The 20,418-nt window shown below is 36.2% G+C and overlaps 1 protein-coding gene across 1 annotated transcript; it reads right to left on the bottom strand.

The window, feature by feature from the left end:
* Window positions 1–2,951: 2,951 nt before the first annotated feature.
* On the bottom strand, window positions 2,952–12,467 carry LOC138322930 (progestin and adipoQ receptor family member 3-like). The gene is made up of 6 exons (XM_069267169.1): window positions 11,853–12,467; window positions 7,475–7,637; window positions 6,981–7,133; window positions 6,342–6,539; window positions 5,592–5,682; window positions 2,952–5,327 (listed from the first exon to the last, which is right to left on the bottom strand). The coding sequence occupies exons 1-6, from the start codon at window positions 12,113–12,115 to the stop codon at window positions 5,203–5,205; spliced, it is 993 nt and encodes a 330-aa protein (XP_069123270.1). The 5' UTR covers window positions 12,116–12,467; the 3' UTR covers window positions 2,952–5,202.
* Between the last annotated feature and the right edge of the window lie 7,951 nt (window positions 12,468–20,418).

Here is a 20,418-nt window from a genome sequence, read left to right as displayed (position 1 = left end):
TTTGTTCAAACTTCACATGGAGGGTACCCTTGGTCCCTAGTTGTGCCATACAGAATTTGAGGCTGATAGGAAAAACAAGATGGCCGCCAGGCGGCCATCTTGGATTTTGATAGTTAAGGTTTGATATCCCTATTTCTCAAAAAGTGCTGAAGGGATCTTTCTCAAATTTAATATGTAGGTTCCCCTAGGGCCCTAGTTGTGCATATTGCATTTTTGGACCAATCGGTGAACAAGATGGCCGCCAGGCCGCCATCTTGGATTTTGATAGTTAAAGTTTGTTATGGCTATTTCTCAGATAGTACTGAAGGGATCTGTCTCAAATTTCATATGTAGGTTCCCCTAGGGACCTAGTTGTGCATATTGCATTTTGGGACCGATCGGTCAACAAGATGGCCGCCAGGCAGCCATCTTGGATTTTGTTATTCAAAGTTTGTTATCGCTATTTCTCAGAAAGTACTGAATGGATCTGTCTCCAATTTCACATGTAGGTTCCCCTAGGGCCCTAGTTGTGCATATTGTGATTTGGGACCGATTGATCAACAAGATGGCCGCCAAGGAGTCATCTTGGATTTTGATAGTTGAAGTTTGTTACCGCTGAAGTTTGTTACCGCTCTGTCTCAAATTTTATATGTAGTATGTTTGAAAAAGTTTAAAAAGTAGAGAAAATATCCATCTTTCCTTTGTCAGATATAGATCATTCTTTGGTGGGCTCCAAGATCCCTCTGGGATCTCTTGTTCCAAGTACAGATGTTGTTGCACTTGGTGTACTGAAGACACAAACACAAACAACAAACAGAGCAAATTTTAAGAGTTTTATTTTCATAATTTGTAAGAAGATATTAAAAAAAAGAATACCGGTATTTTCTCAAAGACATGGGTGATGGTAAACCTGTACAGAGTAGTCCGTGTTTCCTGCCATTTCTTTGTTAAGAATTCAACCGCTCGAATAACTCAAATTTGTGAAAATTACATGTACAATTCATGTATACATTGTCTGTGCGTTAAAAATGACAAAAAACTACATTTGAAATACATTACATGCATGTAGAGCATGGAAAACTGTACATTATACATACTGAACTTGTGAAATATTCTAGATTTACCTGTACACAATTTTTTCTTTCTCTAATATTTTTCTTTTCAATTGACTGTTTTTAAATGGAAAAAATAAGACGGGGATCTTGGCGCCCACCAAAGAATGATCTATGTCTGACAACAGAAAGAGGGATCTTTTCCCTGCTTTTCAAACTTTTACTGCATACTATATAAATATATATGAAACTTGAGAAAGATCCTTCCAGTACTTTCTGAGATATGTAGCAGTAACTTCAAACTTCAATTATCAAAATCCAAGATGGCTACCTGTCGATCATCTTGCTGACCGAAAATGCACTAGACCCCTTGAGGAACCTGTACATGAAATTTGAGAAAGATCCCTTCAGTACTTTCTGAGAAATAGCGGTAACAAACTTTAATTATCAAAATCCAAGATGGGCGCCATTCGACCATCTTGTTGACCGATCTGTCTCAAAATGCAATATGCACAACTAGGGTCCTAGGGGAACCTACATATGAAATTTGAGAAAGATTCCTTCAGTACTTTCTGAGAAATAGCGGTAACAAACTTTAACTATCAAAACCCAAGATGGCCGCCAGTCAGCCATCTCGTTGACCGATCACTCCCAAAATGCAATATGCACAACTAGGGTTCAAGAGGAACCTACATATGAAATTTGAGAAAGATTCCTTCAGTACTTTCTGGGAAATAGCAGTAACAAACTTTAACTATCAAAATCCAAGATGGCCGCCGGTCGGCCATCTTGTTGACCGATCACTCCCAAAATGCAATATGCACAACTAGGGTCCTAGGGGAACCTACATATGAAATTTGAGAAAGATTCCTTCAGTACTTTCTGGGAAATAGCGGTAACAAACTCTAACTATCAAAATCCAAGATGGCCACCAGTCGGCCATCTTGTTGACTGATTGGTCCCAAAATGCAATATGCACAACCGAGGTCCTAGGGAAACTTACATATGAAATTTGAGAAAGATCCCTTCAGTACTTTCTGAGAAATAGCGGTAACAAACTTTAACTATCAAAATCCAAGATGGCCGCCGGTCGGCCATCTTGTTGACCGATCACTCCCAAAATGCAATATGCACAACTAGGGTTCAAGAGAAACATGTATATGAAATTGGAGAGAGATCCCTTCAGTACTTTCTGAGAAATGGTGGTAACAAACTTTAACTATCAAAATCCAAGATGGCTGCCGGTCGGCCATCTTGTTGACTGATTGGTCCCAAAATGCAATATGCACAACTAGGGTCCTAGGGGAACCTACATATGAAATTTGAGAAAGATTCCTTCAGTACTTTCTGAGAAATAGCGGTAACAAACTTTAACTATCAAAATCCAAGATGGCTGCCGTTCGGCCATTTTGTTGACTGATTGGTCCCAAAATGCAATATGCACAACTAGGGCCCTAGGGGAACCTACATATGAAATTTGAGAAAGATTCCTTCAGTACTTTCTGGGAAATAGCGGTAACAAACTTTAACTATCAAAATCCAAGATGGCCGCCGGTCGGCCATCTTGTTGACTGATTGGTCCCAAAATGCACTATGCACAACTAGGGTCCTAGGGGAACCTACATATGAAATTTGAGAAAGATACCTTCAGTACTTTCTGGGAAATTGCGGTAACAAACTTTAACTATCAAAATCCAAGATGGCCGCCGGTCGGCCATCTTGTTGACTGATTGGTCCCAAAATGCAATATGCACAACTAGGGTCCTAGGGGAACCTACATATGAAATTTGAGAAAGATTTCTTCAGTACTTTCTGAGAAATAGCGGTAACAAGAATTGTTAACGGACGGACGGACGGACGGACGGACGGACGGACGGACGACGGACCACGGACGAAAGGCGATTTGAATAGCCCACTGTTTTTAAATGGAAAAAATAAGACGGGAAATCTTTTGTCTGTTAAATTAATTTACCTTGCATTTCTTTTTGTAATTACAGTGAAATCATAATGAATTAATTAACTTAATATTTAAAGACTTCAGAAACATAATTTTTGTGTTCGACTTTAATAAGTCATTCAATGGTTTTGAGGTATGAAATCAAAATAATAGTTGGTCAGTTGGACATGGTATAGCAATGAGGGATGAAAATCAATTGTTGTTGCCAACAGAATATCACAATTATAAGTATCTAAAACTTGAAGGAATGTAGTATTACTGAAATCACAGAATCTGTAGCATAATACAATATAAGAGTTCACATTAAATTAGTACCAAGAATAGGCCATTTAAAATCGAATGCAATAACATCACTGGTCATAAAACTGTCAACTGATGCCTTCATAAAAAAACATTTTTAATTATTATGTCAACAAAACAAACATTAAGTAGCATGGACCACATATATAGTTTGTGTAAATGCTTGATCACCCCTGTAACTTTGTGTCTTTTTCTCTTATTATGCCACATGCTAAATTTTTAGGTATAAAGATACTGTATTTACCATATTTAGAACCCATGGGCGATCGAAGCTGCTCTACCAGTGACAAAGGAAGTCATTTTTATTTCCTATGGTGATTGTTTTTACTTTAATCACAAAGGTTTAATTGGAAATTCAAATTCCTGAAGGTATACATATGATTGTAATAAATGAGAATGGTAGACAAAATTTATGTTAATTTTGTGTACAATCTACATGAACTGTATATGTGTAAATATGATTTTTCTGGCAGAATTTTCCTCACATATTCCTTTGAATTCAGTTTTTGTGACACATTCTTCAGTCAATTTTATATTAAAAAGTCATGATGCATAGAGTTAGTTGTGTCACAAAAAGTAGAGCCATTAAATCAATCATTTCACAGACAAAAGTGTGTGGGTGTGTGTGGGTGTGTGTGGGTGTGTGTGGGAGGGGTTTAAATATAGTGAATATGGTATCTTGACACCTTATTATGCCATGCATACACCTGGTTAAGTAGTTAATGCCTAAACTGCCTCTTGATAGAGCTAGAATAAATTATACCATACTATACATCAACAATACTCTCCATTATTTGTCTCAATAATCACAAGAATGATTGGCACAATGGATTTGATTTTAAAAGAATTTAGATATATTTTAGATAAAATTCCTACCTAGATATTCAATGTACAAATACACACAAAATACTTAAAAGTGCAATGCAAGATCTAATTTGGAGTATATAAACAATTTGAATTTACAATGTAAAATGTCATTATGTCAAATACACATACAAATGAAATGTACTGATTTTGTCAAATTGATTGCGTGTAAACATGAATTACCGAAACTATCATTCCATGTTATCTACAAAAATGTTATTTCATTTAAGTAAGCTCATCAGTATTATGTCTGTACACAATTTGTCTTTTATATTTCATTTTTGCAAAATATGCAAAAAAATGCATATTTCAGGAAAACAAGTCCACAGAGTTTGGAACATATTTCTGCCATCAAATAACCATGCCATTATGTTATCATTCCATGGTATCATACAAAAAAGTTTTTTCATTTAAAAGTAAGCTCACCGATATCACGTCTGTGCAGAATTAATTTGTCTATATTACATATCATTGACCACTCAATATCACTGATAAATTATAAAACTGGTCACCTTTCTCGCTCCTTACACTCACTTACGTATAACTAATAAATACATCACACTGGTATCACAGAACCTCTCGTATTGCCCTATTCTGACAACATACCATATTGAATACAGGGGGCTGATGAGGGATCATGGTATGATATAATAATGACATGGATACGACAGTTGGTATATATCCTACCACTGCTGACATGGATGGTAGGTTCAATATCACACTATATCCTGTCCTTGATGGCATGAATGGTTGATCCGATACCACAGTATTTTCTGCCATCAATGACATGGATGGTTGATCCAATACCACAGTATATCCTATCATCAATTACATGGATGGTTAATTCGGTACAGCAGTATATCCTATCATCAATGACATAGATGGTTGATCCGATACCATAGTATTTTTTACCATCAATGACATGGATGGTTGATTTGATACCATCAAAATATCCTATCATCAATGACATGGATGGTTAATTCGGTACAGCAGTATATCCTATCATCAATGACATGGATGGTTAATTCGGTACAGCAGTATATCCTATCATCAATGACATGGATGGTTGATTCGGTACAGCAGTATATCCTGTCCAGCATAATGCCAAAAGGTGAAAGCTGCGACCACTATCACATGCCACCATTGATGACTAGAACCAACAAAGTCAAACAACCCTGCAATCGAAAATAAAAAACATACATGTAATGTATACAGGTAAAGATGAGCAGGTAAAAGTAATTTATTTAATCTTTTAAAGTTAAACTTTTAAAGAATCTGATCCTTTCTTTTCAGACTCTACACACAATTTTCCAAAATGTTGCAACTTTCAATCTTTTGTTCAAAATTATGAAAAGTTTGAAAAACTAAATTTTCTCAAAACTGGTGACTTTTAACTAAATCTGTACATGTATTATGAAATCTTGAGGATTGATACTTACCAGGAACAAAGCGTTCTGGGAATTTGGTGATATAAAACACTAAAGCCATCACTGCCAGACTGTACATTATAATGACTTTTGGCACAAATAACTGAAAATGAATTTAAAATTGTTATAACATTGTGTAAAAGAATGCCTGAACAATATGTAGGCTGCATAAGAGCTCATTAAATTGCCTCTATGCAGTAACTACCATTTCCAAGATACATGTACATTAAAAGATTTGTTGCTGTTAAAAATTATTTCACATAAATTTTAGCTCCAAATCATGCAAACCAACCTTGTTGCAACTTAAATATTGTAACAATACTACATTGTACTATATCTTTTATTAAACTTCCTTTGGTCAGGGCAAACAAAACAGTTCAAAGTTTTCAAGTCTAAAAGAAGTTACAATGACTTTGGTGTACAAACTAAATTTGTTTTTACACTAACACCTAGAACTAGCTTCAATCTCACTAATAATATCATCTGTTTATGGCTTAGTTTACTGAAGACTACACCTGAAAATCGAAGGTACCACATGCTGGGTAACGTTCAATTAATCAAGAGCCTTATGAATACTCATTTAATATAGACCAATTAGAAATACAGTCATAAGGAGTATCGATGCATTGGACAGACTTTGCAAGCAGCAATCCGATTGGCTAATCAAAAATTTATGTAATCCCAACCGCAGTACCTTCAGATGTTCATGCAACAGAGATAACGAACAAGCCATGAACAGATAAGCAGATTGTTATACTTTACCTGTACTACTGCAGCTGAAACGCCGCCATTTAAATATATCCAGTGTATAGTTGGTATGACTCCATAGGCTCCCAGCCCTACGTACACCATTATACGTTTATTACTCCACTCATTGGAAAAATAGCGTGGGTTCTGCATAATCACGAATGTTGATATAGACAAACAGGTGATGATAAATAAATAGATGTCACGCCAAATCTGAAATGATCAAAGTATAATTTGCAACTTCAACAAATACATTAAGATATATCTATTTACTTAATAATTTTGATATAGAATGTTATTGATCTTTTTATGTTCACACCAATTTAAGCTAGAAATACAAACAAACCACACTTTTCCCAAAGAAAAAAGTTAACAAATAAAATGTTAATTGCAATTACTAAATACAACATCCCCTAGTATATCATAGTTAGTTTTGAGCACATAAAGGTGTAAGGACAGAAGAACAGTCAGGAAATTGTAGAAAGTAGATTAATGAACAGATGATATACATAATGAAAGACAGTAGACAGTGTATAGACCTCCCCTGTATGTGATGTGTATGTGAGAATGTCTGTATATTTTGTGAGGCTGGGATATGTTTTTGTTATGTCTCTTTGCAATAGTGAAAACTATAAGGCTAACATTATAACTTACTGAGAGACAGTAGAAAGCGTAATGAACAGCTGGAAGGTAACAGCCTATGACTCCTATAGAGATCCCTGTCAGGTCTATTGCTAACCATCGCTTACTCGCTCTTTCTGAATGGCACGCAAACATGTGGAAACCCGTAGAACACAGCATACAAAACTAGAACCAAATAAAAACAAATCCATTATAGCAATGTAATTATGTCACACTGTATCAAATATTGAATCTAATCATTTAAGATAAAAACTTGCAAAAAAAGGAAATTACCAAAATGAATAACATTGGAAAGATATGAACATGAAATAGCCTCAATAATACATTATCTTAATAATTTCTAATTTGGAAATGGACTTAATTTACTTTTATCCTATTGCAACATGATCATGAGCCATTATTAAAATACTATAGACATTTCTTTACAGGCATTTAACAGAAGTGATTAATTGATAATAAAAACATCTGTAACATTCACAACTTATTTTATATGTAAATATGCTTACCTGGTAACAACAGAGGCCCAGCGTGACTATAATGTGATCGGTGTACGATGTTTTAAGTATAGGCAGCACTATGATATTGTCATAGAACATCAGGAAGAAGAATACCATGAAACCCATCAAATGAGACCAGATGTTGATTGTTTCATTATTCCAGACAAATAAGCTGAAAAGCAAATATCAGCTAAATTAGTGATGTGTAAAGAAAAACTTAGTCATTACATTATATAAATTTCAAGAAATCAGTAAATACTAAATTTCTCTATCTCTTTTAAGTTAAGGAGATAAGCCGAAAACTGTACTATATGTGTGAGAGGGTACAGCAGTGAGGCCCGTAAGAACTGAGTGCTGTACCATCTCACACATATAGTACAGTTTGAGGCTTATCTCTAACTTAAAACACAGTTCCTTTTGTGTTAATATAACCATGTAATTAGAAAACATTTAGCACTTATAAACCAGATATGCACAAACATGTGTGTGTTCAGCCATGTCCATCCATTCGTCAAATATAGACCAGCTACAGACCGACAGGTAAAACATGTGCACTTTCACCAGTGCTCAGCCAACCGTAACAATGTATTCATCACATATAAACCAGGTAAACTTGTTTACCCAGAATGCATGCTCTGTGAGATACAAGGTAGTCATTTTCACAATGTCTTCCGAGGAAGATACAATATTTCTTACGCAGTCTGTGTTTTCTGAAAACAAAGTTGATACAGATGACATACTGAGTGATGCATTAGATCTGGAAAAGGATATCAGTAATGTTCCTGATTTTACGTTAAAAAATCCAGTGTTTTCCAACATATCGGATGGAGAAATGGAAAACATTACTCAGGAGATGGAAAAGGTAGAACAAGATAACAGATTTGCTGGGCCTTTGAAAGAAGCTGACCTCAACGACATATTAAAACAAAGTGCTGCAAGAATACTGCATATAAAACGAAGTGGGCATTGAATGTGTTCATTGGATGGCTTCAAAACCGTGAAGAAACAAGAGGCCCAGAGGGCCTGTATCGCTCACCTGGTTTGTAATGCCAAGTAATGTTCTGAATACAGGTTCATTGTTTCTTTTCTGAAGGAATTTTAATATTAACCTCTAAATCCCCTATTGGGCCGCACCCCTCCTGCCCCCAGGGGGTCAGAGCCAAAATTTACACACGTTCTGTTCTCCTTCCCCCAAGGATGTTTGTGGCCAAATTTGGTTACATTCCAGGCAGAACTCTATGAGAAGTAGCGATTTATAGGATTTACCTCTATTTCCCCTATTGGGCCCCACCCGTCCTGCCCCCGGGGGGGCCAGAGCAAAAATTTATACAAATTCTGTTCCACTTCCCCCAAGTATGTTTGTGGCCGAATTTAGTTACATTCCAGGCAGAACTCTATGACAAGTAGCGATTTATAGGATTTACCTCTATTTCCCCTATTGGGCCCCACCCGTCCTGCCCCCGGAGGGCCAGAGCCAAAATTTATACAAATTCTGTTCCCCTTCTCCCAAGGATGTTTGTGGCCGAATTTGGTTTCATTCCAGGCAGAACTCTAGGACAAGTAGCGATTTATAGGATTTACCTCTATTTCCCCTATTGGGCCTCGCCTCTCCTGCCCCCGGGGGGTCAGAGCCAAAACTTATATAAGATGTGTTCCCCTTCCCCCAAGGATGTTTGTGGCCAAATTTGGTTACAATCCATGCAGAACTCTATGACTAGTAGCGATTTAAAGGAAATGTTGACGGACAGACGGACGACGAACACCGCGCCATGACATAAGCTCACCGGCCCTTTGGGCCAGGTGAGCTAAAAACAAGCCAACGTTATATCAGAGGACCAGGAAAACAACTATGGGAGAAAAATATTTTGGTTGACGATGCACCACAGACACTGTTGGATGCACTATTGTTTCAACTGGGTTTAAATTTCGCTCTCAGGGCAGGACAGGAACATTATAATTTAAGATGTGGTGAAATGAGCCAAATTTGTGTTAAAAAAGACCAAGATGGACGAAGATATCTTCAATACACAGAAGACGTGTCAAAAACTAATCCTGGGGGTCTTCTTCACAGAAAGGTATCACCAAAAGTAACAAGAGCCTACGAGAATACGCTGGATCCTGCCAAATGTCCTGTTAGGATATATCAATTACATTAGTCTCAGGTAAGATATTGAATTATATATTAGAAAGAATTGTTGCCTAAATTTAAATGGAGTTCGTTTTTGAATTTATAAACAATAATTCTTTAAAGTGAACAGTCGGGCAAGGATGGCTAGAGTCGGTAAAAATGGCGTGAATGTATCCAGTATAATTTCTTATGAAATGGAAAAATAAAATCTCTCGTCAAAATCTGTCTGCGTACGAAGAAATTAATTTAAAGTTTGGAAATTCTAAAACGTCATCCCGGCTCACTATGTCCGTGGTTACATTCCCACGCAGCCTCGCTTTCAATGCTTTCAACTTTTCTTTACTTTAATGGTCAGAACTAGGAAACTAAGGAGAACTTGCCCGTCGTATTAATATGTGAAAACTTTTGGAAGGCCAATGAACGCATTTAGACTGGTTTTCTTTGCCCGACTATTCACTTTAAATATTGAACAGTATTAAACTATATGTTATCAGGAAAAAGTGAGTTTATAAAGGTTTGGAGCAGTTGTTTAACATAATATGTAATAATAGACACTTATCTTTAATACCGTTTTCATATTTTTGTCAGGCCTAAACATGGTAAATGTGATGCCCTTTATCTCCGACCCAAAAGATCTGGTAAAGGAGATTGTTGGTATGCAGATCAACCTGTGGGAGTTCACCAGCTCCAACAAACGGTTGGACGACTCTGCGAGTCCGCTGGATTCAAAGGATTTTACTCCAATCATTCATTGAGGGCTACAGCCGCTACCCGCTTAAATAATGCTGGGGTGGATGAACAGTTGGTGGTGGAAAAGACTGGTCATAGATCAGCTGCTGTTCGCAGCTATAAGTGAACTAATGATATTCAACAAGCTAATGTTAGTGCTGTTTTACAGGGGAATGTGTACATTCACCAAAAAAATGAAGGTGATGGACGAGAAGGAGAATATAAATACAGAAGGCGAAAGGGAGTTTAAATTCCAAGATGGCAATGTCTCATTCACTCTGAAATTCTGAGAATTATCTATGTTGGAACAAATGTGTTTAAAAGCATGAAATGGTAATAAATTATTTTGAAACACTACAATTTCTGGTGCATGTTCAAACTTCTAAACTGCATGGTTTTAGGATTTACCTTTAACTGGTTTATAAGTGACTGTCCAAAAAATGACCATATATAAACCGGGTAGCGGTCCAAATTCTTAATATAAGCTGGCTACAGGTCACTTATAGACCAGTTATTGGTAAATCCTGTACATTTCCTTAAATATAATACAAAAAGAACAAAAGGATACATGTCAACTGTGTTTTAACTGAACTTATAAACAAAACCTTACGGTTTTACTTCAGAACAGATTTTGATGGCTTATTTCCCCATTTTATCTGTACAAATGAATTGCATTAAATAGAAATTAATGCAATTTGAGCATGTATCATAGATAATATTATGTTAATTGCTTTTCTTTTTTTAGGTTCACCAAACCTTAAAGTTGTCTTGTGGTTAAAGTTCTACTGGGACCCAACCAGTAGTCGTGATGGAACAACGTAGTAGTGATTGTGTGCATATTCTACTGTGCATCCAGATTTCCCAATGTCTGGAGCTGTTAATGGTAGCGCTGGGTATTGGAAGGTCTAAAACGATACGATACATATTGACAATACACTGAAACAATACACGATATGTATTGACGATACAGTAGACCTCTTTTTAAAATTCAGTTGACCCTTGTATTTCGAATATTGTGACAATAAAACACAATTTTGATAAAATATTCTATAACCAGGAAAAAAATCTACCAAACATTTGATTGGGTTTATCATCTGTGTTAATTAATTTGTCAATTCGTAGTCTTAGTTATGAAAAGGTATTTCTAATCCATCTAGGTGACACAGATGCTTTAAACATTTCCTTTTGATTGAAATGCTGTTACTTGAATGATGTTTTAGAATAAATTTTGTTTGGAATTTCCTATGTCTTTAACGAAAACAGTAGGATGAGTTGTTAAAACGATACAGCGATATACAGCATGTTTGTGTATCGATATGTATAGGTATATATCAATATATTGATCCAGCCCTAATTAATGGATACTTTATGGTGTTGTTGTTTTGTTTATGTGGAAATAATATGTTTTGTGAGATGCAAACAATTAAATTCTACCTAAATAACGACTACCGTTCTGTCACGACTGCTGGTTGGGTCCCAGTAGCCATTGTATTAACTCGTACTTTACCACTGTACTAACTCATACTTTACCTTTTTAAACATAAACTAAATGGCAGAAATGCTCTATAACCTTTGACCACGAATGGATTTCCTTGCAAGAAGTCTGGTATTTCACTGTACTTAAATAACTGTATTTCTTTCTCTTGTGTATTACAAAGGCCTGTCCCACACGTTTCAATGCCTCTGTCAATCTCAATGTCGAGTATCTGGTACGAATCACGCTTGACAAGTGTTTGACCAGTTGACAAAGGTCGAAAGTTGACGCTTTCTCCAAATCTTCCCATGGTCGACATTTGATAAATCGTTTCTCAGCTAAACTATACGGTAAGTATATATGTCACTGTCCCATTCCTGTTAAACATCTCTCTATGTTTCCTCCTGATCGTCAACTGCCAAGTCAATGGTGTTGTGATATCGCGTTACCATGCAGACCGGAAACACTGGCAGCGTGCATTTAGGATTTTAAGCTGACCATTTTACTGTGGATTTTGACGCATATTGGACAGAAAATTTGCATTGAATGAAACGAGCAAATCAAAAGTGCTTATTGAGAGTTTTGAAGGTATCTCATGGCCTAAAAAATCAGTGCTTCCAACTGGACTCTGCCTCAACCACTGTCAACATGTTCCAGATCCGTGTTTATATTTGATCACTGTCGCAAGAAACGCTTGAATTACGACGAAAGGAAAAAGCGTTTCAACGACCGATCAGGTCAAACAAGTATACACCAGATATAGGTACTAGGCTAGGGCCGTTTTCACTGGTTGGACCTAGTTGTTCGCTTATTAATTATAGACGGACCTGGTGATTATATATCATTTTCAGACGAGGCTTGACAAAGCCCTCACAGGGCTGTATCAACAACTGCAAGTCCGCCAGGATTTATACTTGAAAAAATGACTTTAACCATTGGTCGAACCGGTTGTTCCGAAAAATAGGGTTTGACCACAGGGATCTGAGAATCAGTTACAGTTTATAATACGACTGAAGGCAAGGCCTTAATGGGCGCAGCCAGATGTTTCAATAATCATTAATTACGCTGTTTATATTTTGTTCATATATCTTCACACTCTATCCTTATCCCAAACCCCCATTAAAAAAAATATATATATTTCCGTAACAGATATTCCGTTTTTGGTCAAGTGATTATATTTGAAGGTGATCCAAATCATTTGAACACTTGCAAATAAAGAGCGATAGCACTGACCTTCTGCCAGTTGAAGATTACATTCGTCGTATCATAAGAGTGTTTGAACCGCTCGATAATATAATAAGCATACTTCAAAGCATCACATTCACATGTATACATAGGGTAAAAAAATGGCAGCCGCAAACTGAAGTTGTCTGTCTGTAGGATCGAATTTTGAAAATTGTGATTTTTCTTACATTTTCATGTGTGTGTTACCTTAGAAGTGTTTCGCATTTCGTGCACTTCGCATTTCGTGCACTTCGCCCTCATAATTATGGACCTACTAGAGTGCCTTAAGACCATGTTTAGGCCTTAAGACCATGTTTAGGCGTTGGCACTGCAGGTAGGGCGTTAGAATTGTACCTGCTGCCCCTATTGCATGATCGTAAGAGGCGACTAAATTTAGGATCTTATCTTTTCTTTCTTCCTAAATTACTTTATTCTTCCTAACGTCTCCCTTGACACCACCTCACTTTTGGCGTTTAGTTGAGCGCTCGCCCCTGTGAGGAAGGCTCTGGGTTCTGTCCCCTGGCCGAGACACACCAAAGTCTATAAAAGTGGTAGTCTCTGCTCCTGCATAGCGCTCAGCATAACGGGAGTGGGACGACTGGTTCGCCCGTTGTCAGTATAATGTGACCGGGTGGGGTGTGTTGCTTGGTGTCTTCGGCGGCATGCTTCAGTGACTATAAAAAGGGCAACAGTTCCACTATACAAGAAGACATAACACGAATATACCGCAGTCTCCCAAAACACGCACCTCGCACAACATACACACAAGCACTGCATACATGGGAGGCCGTCCTTACATGACCATAGCTGTTAATAGGACGTTAATTAATCAAACAAACAAACAATGTTTAGGCGTTTTAGAGATCTAGACCAAAAATCGGTCATTCAATATATCGCAAGAAAAAATAGTCATAATGCACTCTGTTGTGTCCAGAATTAAATAAAATGTGATTGATTCTCAGTTCCCTGTGAGTTTGACTAGTTGGACCTAGTTGTTCGTTTATAAATTAAAGACAGATATGGTTATTTTACGTATATTGTTTTCAGACGAGCCTTGACAAAGCCTTTAGAAGCCAATATCAACAACTGCGGGTCCGTTAGGATTTATACTAGAAATAATTACTTTTATTAAGGGTCGAACCGGTTGTTCCGAATAAACGAAAACGGTCATATATCTGTGTCTCTGGGAAAATGCACCAGAGCGACGAGATTACAACATGATAATAAATGTGTTGACATGCGAAATAAAACGTTATTGCAAGGACGCAATCTTCGGCATGTATGAATAAAATATTGTGAAATTGACACGGGTTTTCATTTCATTTTTGCGTATTATTGATTTTTTAGGGGCAGAAATATGCCAAAACATGATAATTACATTTAGAAACGGTCCTGGGAAATAATGAAAATCAATAAGCCTTTGCAAAAATACAATAGTTTTGTATTTTGCTCTATCGTTAGATATTTAGGGCAAAAAATCAACAAGATTGAGACTGCATTCAGCCTAACATTACAGAGAACATGATTTATCAATTTTACTTTTTTTTTCGGTCAGCAAATTTGCACAAATGGTGTATTTCAAGCTCAAATATCTCAAAAACTAGTTAAGAACATCCATTTTTTGCGAAATACTTTAAATCTGCATGAAAAATGCAAGAAAAATAAGACCTGTTAGCAAAAATGTATGAAGCTTTACATTAAATTGTGTTTGTCAATGAAAAGTACCATTGGAAACCCAATGTCTAAACTGCTCTGTTTATCAGACCGTGGTTGATTAACGTGGGTAACTGATGAATGGAAAAGTAAAATGTGACCTTGACATTTGAAAATAATGACCTTGGATTTTACAACTCATTTTACTTTGTCCATGTCTCGAACTTTATATATTTCAGTTGTCAGGTTACATAATGGTAAACCATTTTCCATGGAGTCACTTTTCATCTGAGCCATATATTCATGAACGAGTGAAAGTGAAGAATGCGCTTAAAGGCCTCACTACCTTTCCGAAACAAAAAATTTAAGTTTCTTAAAAACAACAATATCAATAATAATAACAGTGTCTATTGATTACACGAGATTAGGTTACAACATCAAATAAATGCAATATCCCTCCGTAGTCTATGTTAACAGTGGTGATTCCATAAACTGAGTGAAAAGACATCGGCAGTCTGCCCTGGACGCTGGTGACGTTCACAACTCGCAACAATGAACTTTGAGATAAGATTCCTGATAGACATAGCAGTTAACTCTGGAAACAGTTTTACTATTGATTAGTTTAATACCTTTGCACTAACGAAGAAAATGTCTCAGTAACCTGGACTAATTGATGTACTTACCTAAAGGTTTCTTCAAAACATTATTATCATAAGAAAATACATATCGATGACCTAAGATGAAGTGTCAACACCAAACATATGCAGGATTTCCTTTGTAATATATGAAAACTGTGGAGATTCATTTCGCTATTTTGCCGTCTGGCACGTGCACAGTGATAGTCAACTAACGCACGGTAATTAGGACGATGGCGGGAAACATATAAGACGACCCGCGTAATGATAATTAATATATAATTTACTTTAATTACATTGTTTATAGGATGATGATGAGTGTACTTTTTGCACCCTTACCTCTCGATGCTAGGCTAAGGTAAGCTCAAAACTTTTATAACTACAAAATTATCAATCTCGTTTTAACATTCCCATTTTAAAAATTAAAAGCCGTAAAGGTAGTGGGCCTAGTAAAATTGTCTAATGTCTATCATTAGCATTAATCAGCTTAATTGAGAACAATGAGAAAAAATCTACTGTTGTAGCGGAAAAGAAATTACAATTATGACGGCTTTCTGTCAGAAAGTAATTTGTTACTTTAATTACATTGTTTATAGGATGATGATGAGTGTACTTTTTGCACCCTTACCTCTCGATGCTAGGCTAAGGTAAGCTCAAAACTTTTATAACTACAAAATTATCAATCTCGTTTTAACATTCCCATTTTAAAAATTAAAAGCCGTAAAGGTAGTGGGCCTAGTAAAATTGTCTAATGTCTATCATTAGCATTAATCAGCTTAATTGAGAACAATGAGAAAAAATCTACTGTTGTAGCGGAAAAGAAATTACAATTATGACGGCTTTCTGTCAGAAAGTAATTTGTTTTTTATAAGTTTCATGACAACAGTATCTTGAGAGAAATCAAGACCGACAGGCATGTAACCATTTTGTTGTTGTGGCTATTTCTGAGACAGAATTGATTTGGACTCTGGTTGTGTATATATGACTCTGGGACCAATCGGAAAACAATATTGGCCATTGATGGCTATTTGAACTTTGATGGTGCCAAAAAAAAATCATTCCATTGTTTGCATACACTTCATGTTGTAAACAAATCACGAAGCATTAGGACAAATTGAAATATACCACCATTTCTCATCAGAAAGCATTGATTCAATAGTTTTTTGTTCAGTTTTCATACATGTCATCCTCAATACTCCAGCGGTTCTGATCACCTACGATCTCTACATCCAATGGGGACAACCTACGTCATCGGAAGGGATATCGGGCACACAAAAACAATGAAAAAACGCCCGCTTCAAGATGAAAAGCGGCTGAAATTATGACATAAAAGCAATGCATCTTCTTAACCTATCGCGCATCAAAGACAGTGTATTGTTAGAGACTCTGTGAAACTATAAGATATCGTCAAACTAGCTCAGATAATGCAAACACCTCGACACAATATTTTTCGACAGCAGGGATATCGGTCACATTTAATTCAATAAAACGTAACAAGTTGTAAAAAAATAAATTTTGCTGCCACAAAACCGTCCCATTTACTAATATGTAATATATGACTATTGAAAGAAAATATTTCATTCATTATATCTTCTAGTGGAGAAACATAGACGGTGCTTAATTAGAAATTATGAAAGTGATATCGGTCACACTTAGAACTTTAGGGGTAACGGTCACATTCAAAATTACGAAAACTGAATATCACAGCATTGTACATGTAGTCGTTATTTACGCATTCATGCAACTCCAGTAGAAGAGCGCCAATACACTTTTAATGAATTTATCTGATCTTGAAAGATGACTTTTTAACCGATTATCAGCAAATGGTTGGCGAGCTATAAGAAACCTTTCCCTTATTGTCATCCATCCGTCTTTTGTTTCTGTTGTTATTTCTCTGAAAGTACTGGAGGGGTTTCATATATAGATCCAGTTATGTATAAAATATTTCGGGATCAATCAGAAATCGAGATGGGAAACAAGAAAACATCATTTGTTTCGATACAAATACATGTATTTGCCAGAGAGTATTAAGGATCTATTTTAAATTCCATGTTTAGAAAGTCATCTTTCTTGATTCTAATAGTTGAACTTGCTGCTATGGTTCAAATTCCACATGTGAGCATAGTTATGCATATTTCATTTTGGGACCGATCCATTGACACAAAGGCCAAGTGGTAGTCATCTTTGGTTTTCATATAGGAGTTATTACCCATATTTATGTACTTAATGGACCTTCTGGAATTTAAAAAGTACTATCTCTCTCTTTAGCATTGTTGTGCATAATGCACCAATTAAAGCACGGTAGTCGACACTTGAAGTTCGTTGCCATGTAGACATACAATTATCAAATATCTTGTTTGATATAGATATTTTGATATCCATTTATGTCATAGGGTTGTATTTATTAATGCTTATTTTTGGGACAGATAATATTACAAAATAATGAATATTTGGCTATCTTGGAAATTTTTGACTACCACGGTGCTTAATAGCATTCATATACATGTAGATATATTTACTTTTTCACTGCAACCCCACTATTTATACTTACCAAGTGCATTTGACATTCAGGGGTGCATGATCTGCTATCCGCCTATTTTCGTGTAACGTCATAATTTGTGTGCTATCGATCACATTAACTATAGTTATTTCGTCCTTGACGATATTGCTTTTTTCCTTAGATATGCAAATATCTTTAAATGTTATCATACAATTGTTATCAAATGAAAATGCGTCCAGTTGACAATTAGGGGAGCATGAATGCCAACTGGACATCGGCTAATTCAACATGAAGCGCTAAAGATATTGGACCCACATATCAAATTGACTAATTTGCAAATCCAGTGGTAGACGTCACGATATTTCCTGGGCCTCTTGTTATCGACTGATTTGCTTTTATAATTTGTTTGCGTATGATCATTTGTGATATTGTTGTTAAGATATATTCTATTTACCTTTTCAACCGTTATAGTGTGTTTATTTGTATAAAGCAAATTATTGAGTTGAAAATCTTTGGAGAAACTATCAGTGAACTGTCATGAAGAACTGTACAAACGCTATCAGCTAAAAACCCTCAGTGATCCTGTCTATCATGTATTCACGTATCTCTGTTGCTTATAGATCAGTGTGGTTTTCCTTTTGTTTACATCGGATGCCTTTACATCTTTAAGTTTTATGTAGTTTCTTATCTATTGTCACTGCGAAGTTTTTGAATTATAATTACTTTAACACAGAAACGTACTTCAAATTAGTACAATGGTACTACATGGAGATGTAATTTGTCTTGGTAAGGGTTGCCCCAGTTCCACTTTGCTTCAGCAAGCCTTCCACGCAAAGGCAATGCAAGAACAAATGGGTATGTACAAATACATGTATAGACAAAAACAAAACAATATACAGTGTACAAATAACCAAAGTATTCAGCAAAAACAGTTACGATAATAGTTAATGATGTTTCGTGTATCTCGGTGGTATTTCCTCTTGAATGATTAGATAAGGAAAACCAAGCTGCAATATTTCAGCAATCTTTACGAAGCGACAGACCATTTAAAAAACTTTGGATTTGACCGTTACCATGTGAACGACATTCTTTTCAAAAACAACAAAACGCCAATTATACAGGTACGTCACTTTTGAAGCGGATGAAAATGAACTATAGTTACTACTTGATATATAAGGTAATTTATATCAGTAAATAACAATAAAGTTACGAAATTTACACTTGACATATATTCAGTGAATAAATTGTGACCGATAGCCACGCTGTCAAAACAAAAAACGGACGGATGAAGAGCAATGGACGAAAGGCGATTTCAATAGCTCGCCAACCATTTGCTGATAGTTGGTTAAAAGTCGTCTTTCAAGATCAGATAAATTCAATAAAGGTATGTTTGCGGCGTATCTACTGGAGTCGCATACTGCTTAAATAACGACTACATGTACAATGCTGTTATATTAAGTTTTAGTTACTTTGGATGTGACCGTTACCCCTAAAGTTCTAAGTGTGACCAATATCTTTTTTATAATTTCTAATAAAGCACCGTCTATGTTTGTCCACTAGCAGATATAACGATTGAAATATTTTCTTTCAACATTCATATATTACACTTTAGTAAACGGGACAGTTTTGTGACAACAAAATCTGTTTATTTACAACTTATAATGTGTTTGTGAAAAAATGTGACCGACATCCCTGCTGTCGAAAAATATTGTGTCGAGGTGTTTGCATTATTTGAGCTAGTTTGACGATTTCTAATAGTTTCACAGAGTCTCTAACAACACACTGTCTTTGACGCACGATAGATTGAGAAGATGCATTGCTTTTATGTGATAATTTCAGCCGCTTTTCATCTTGAAGCGGGCGTTTTTTCATTGTTTTTGTGTGCCCGATATCCCTTCCGATGACGTAGGTTGTCCCCATTGTACATCTAAGTGATCGGAACTCCTGGAGTATCGAGGATGCATACATGTATGTAGGTTCTCTTTGTTCCTTATGTAGTTGAGCAGTCCATTTTGGACCAATAGAAACACGTCTTCAATGTAAAGTTTAGTTTACAGTTCTTTTTATGCCAATTACTAATACAGACCGATTGAAAAACAAATTGCAAATTAAAGTTTGTTGCAATTGAAGAGCTCTTTCTTAATTTCCAAGCGGGGGCCCCTGGTCTCCTGTATGGGCTGACGATTCGAAACGTGCAACTGTAATCGTTCTCCATCTTCACATCTACCTAGTGAACATGACTTAGCTGAGTGTTGATGTGCTATACACATTATATACATGTGTATATATATTTATATGCGATTGGCTAACGCAAGTCTAAACTTAAATTTTCATAATCCTGGAGCCAATGTCATTTGATCGATTTTGGCGGCCATGGTAATCAGAATACTATACAAAGGTTTAGTGAAATGGCCAATAATGCAAGTCTTGGTTAGATTTGGTCACATATTGGTCACTTGATGTAACTTTGGATGGCTACAACCAGGTATTAGACATTGTCACATATAATGGTTGTCATGGGAATAAAATAGATGTTTCTGATTGGTCAAAGTTTGATATTGTCAAATTCACCTGACAATTAATATAGAAAGCAGGGTTTTAAAGGTGACA

This window comes from Argopecten irradians, chromosome 5, assembly GCF_041381155.1.
Source record: "Argopecten irradians isolate NY chromosome 5, Ai_NY, whole genome shotgun sequence".
In the NCBI taxonomy this organism is placed as follows: Eukaryota; Metazoa; Mollusca; class Bivalvia; order Pectinida; family Pectinidae; genus Argopecten; species Argopecten irradians.
Note: the sequence above shows the minus strand (reverse complement) of the source record. Positions and strands in the feature narration are given on the sequence as shown.

What these genes read in the sequence shown, in the direction of transcription:
- LOC138322930 (XM_069267169.1), bottom strand. Translation starts at nt 12,115, where the DNA reads ATGTCGACCATGGGAAGATTTGGAGAAAGCGTCAACTTTCGACCTTTG. An exon ending in ACGCTTTCTACTGTCTCTCA is followed by an intron (nt 6,540 to 6,980) that starts GTAAGTTATAAT and finishes TGATCATTTCAG; the next exon opens with ATTTGGCGTGACATCTATTT. An exon ending in CCCAGAACGCTTTGTTCCTG is followed by an intron (nt 5,328 to 5,591) that starts GTAAGTATCAAT and finishes TTTCGATTGCAG; the next exon opens with GGTTGTTTGACTTTGTTGGT.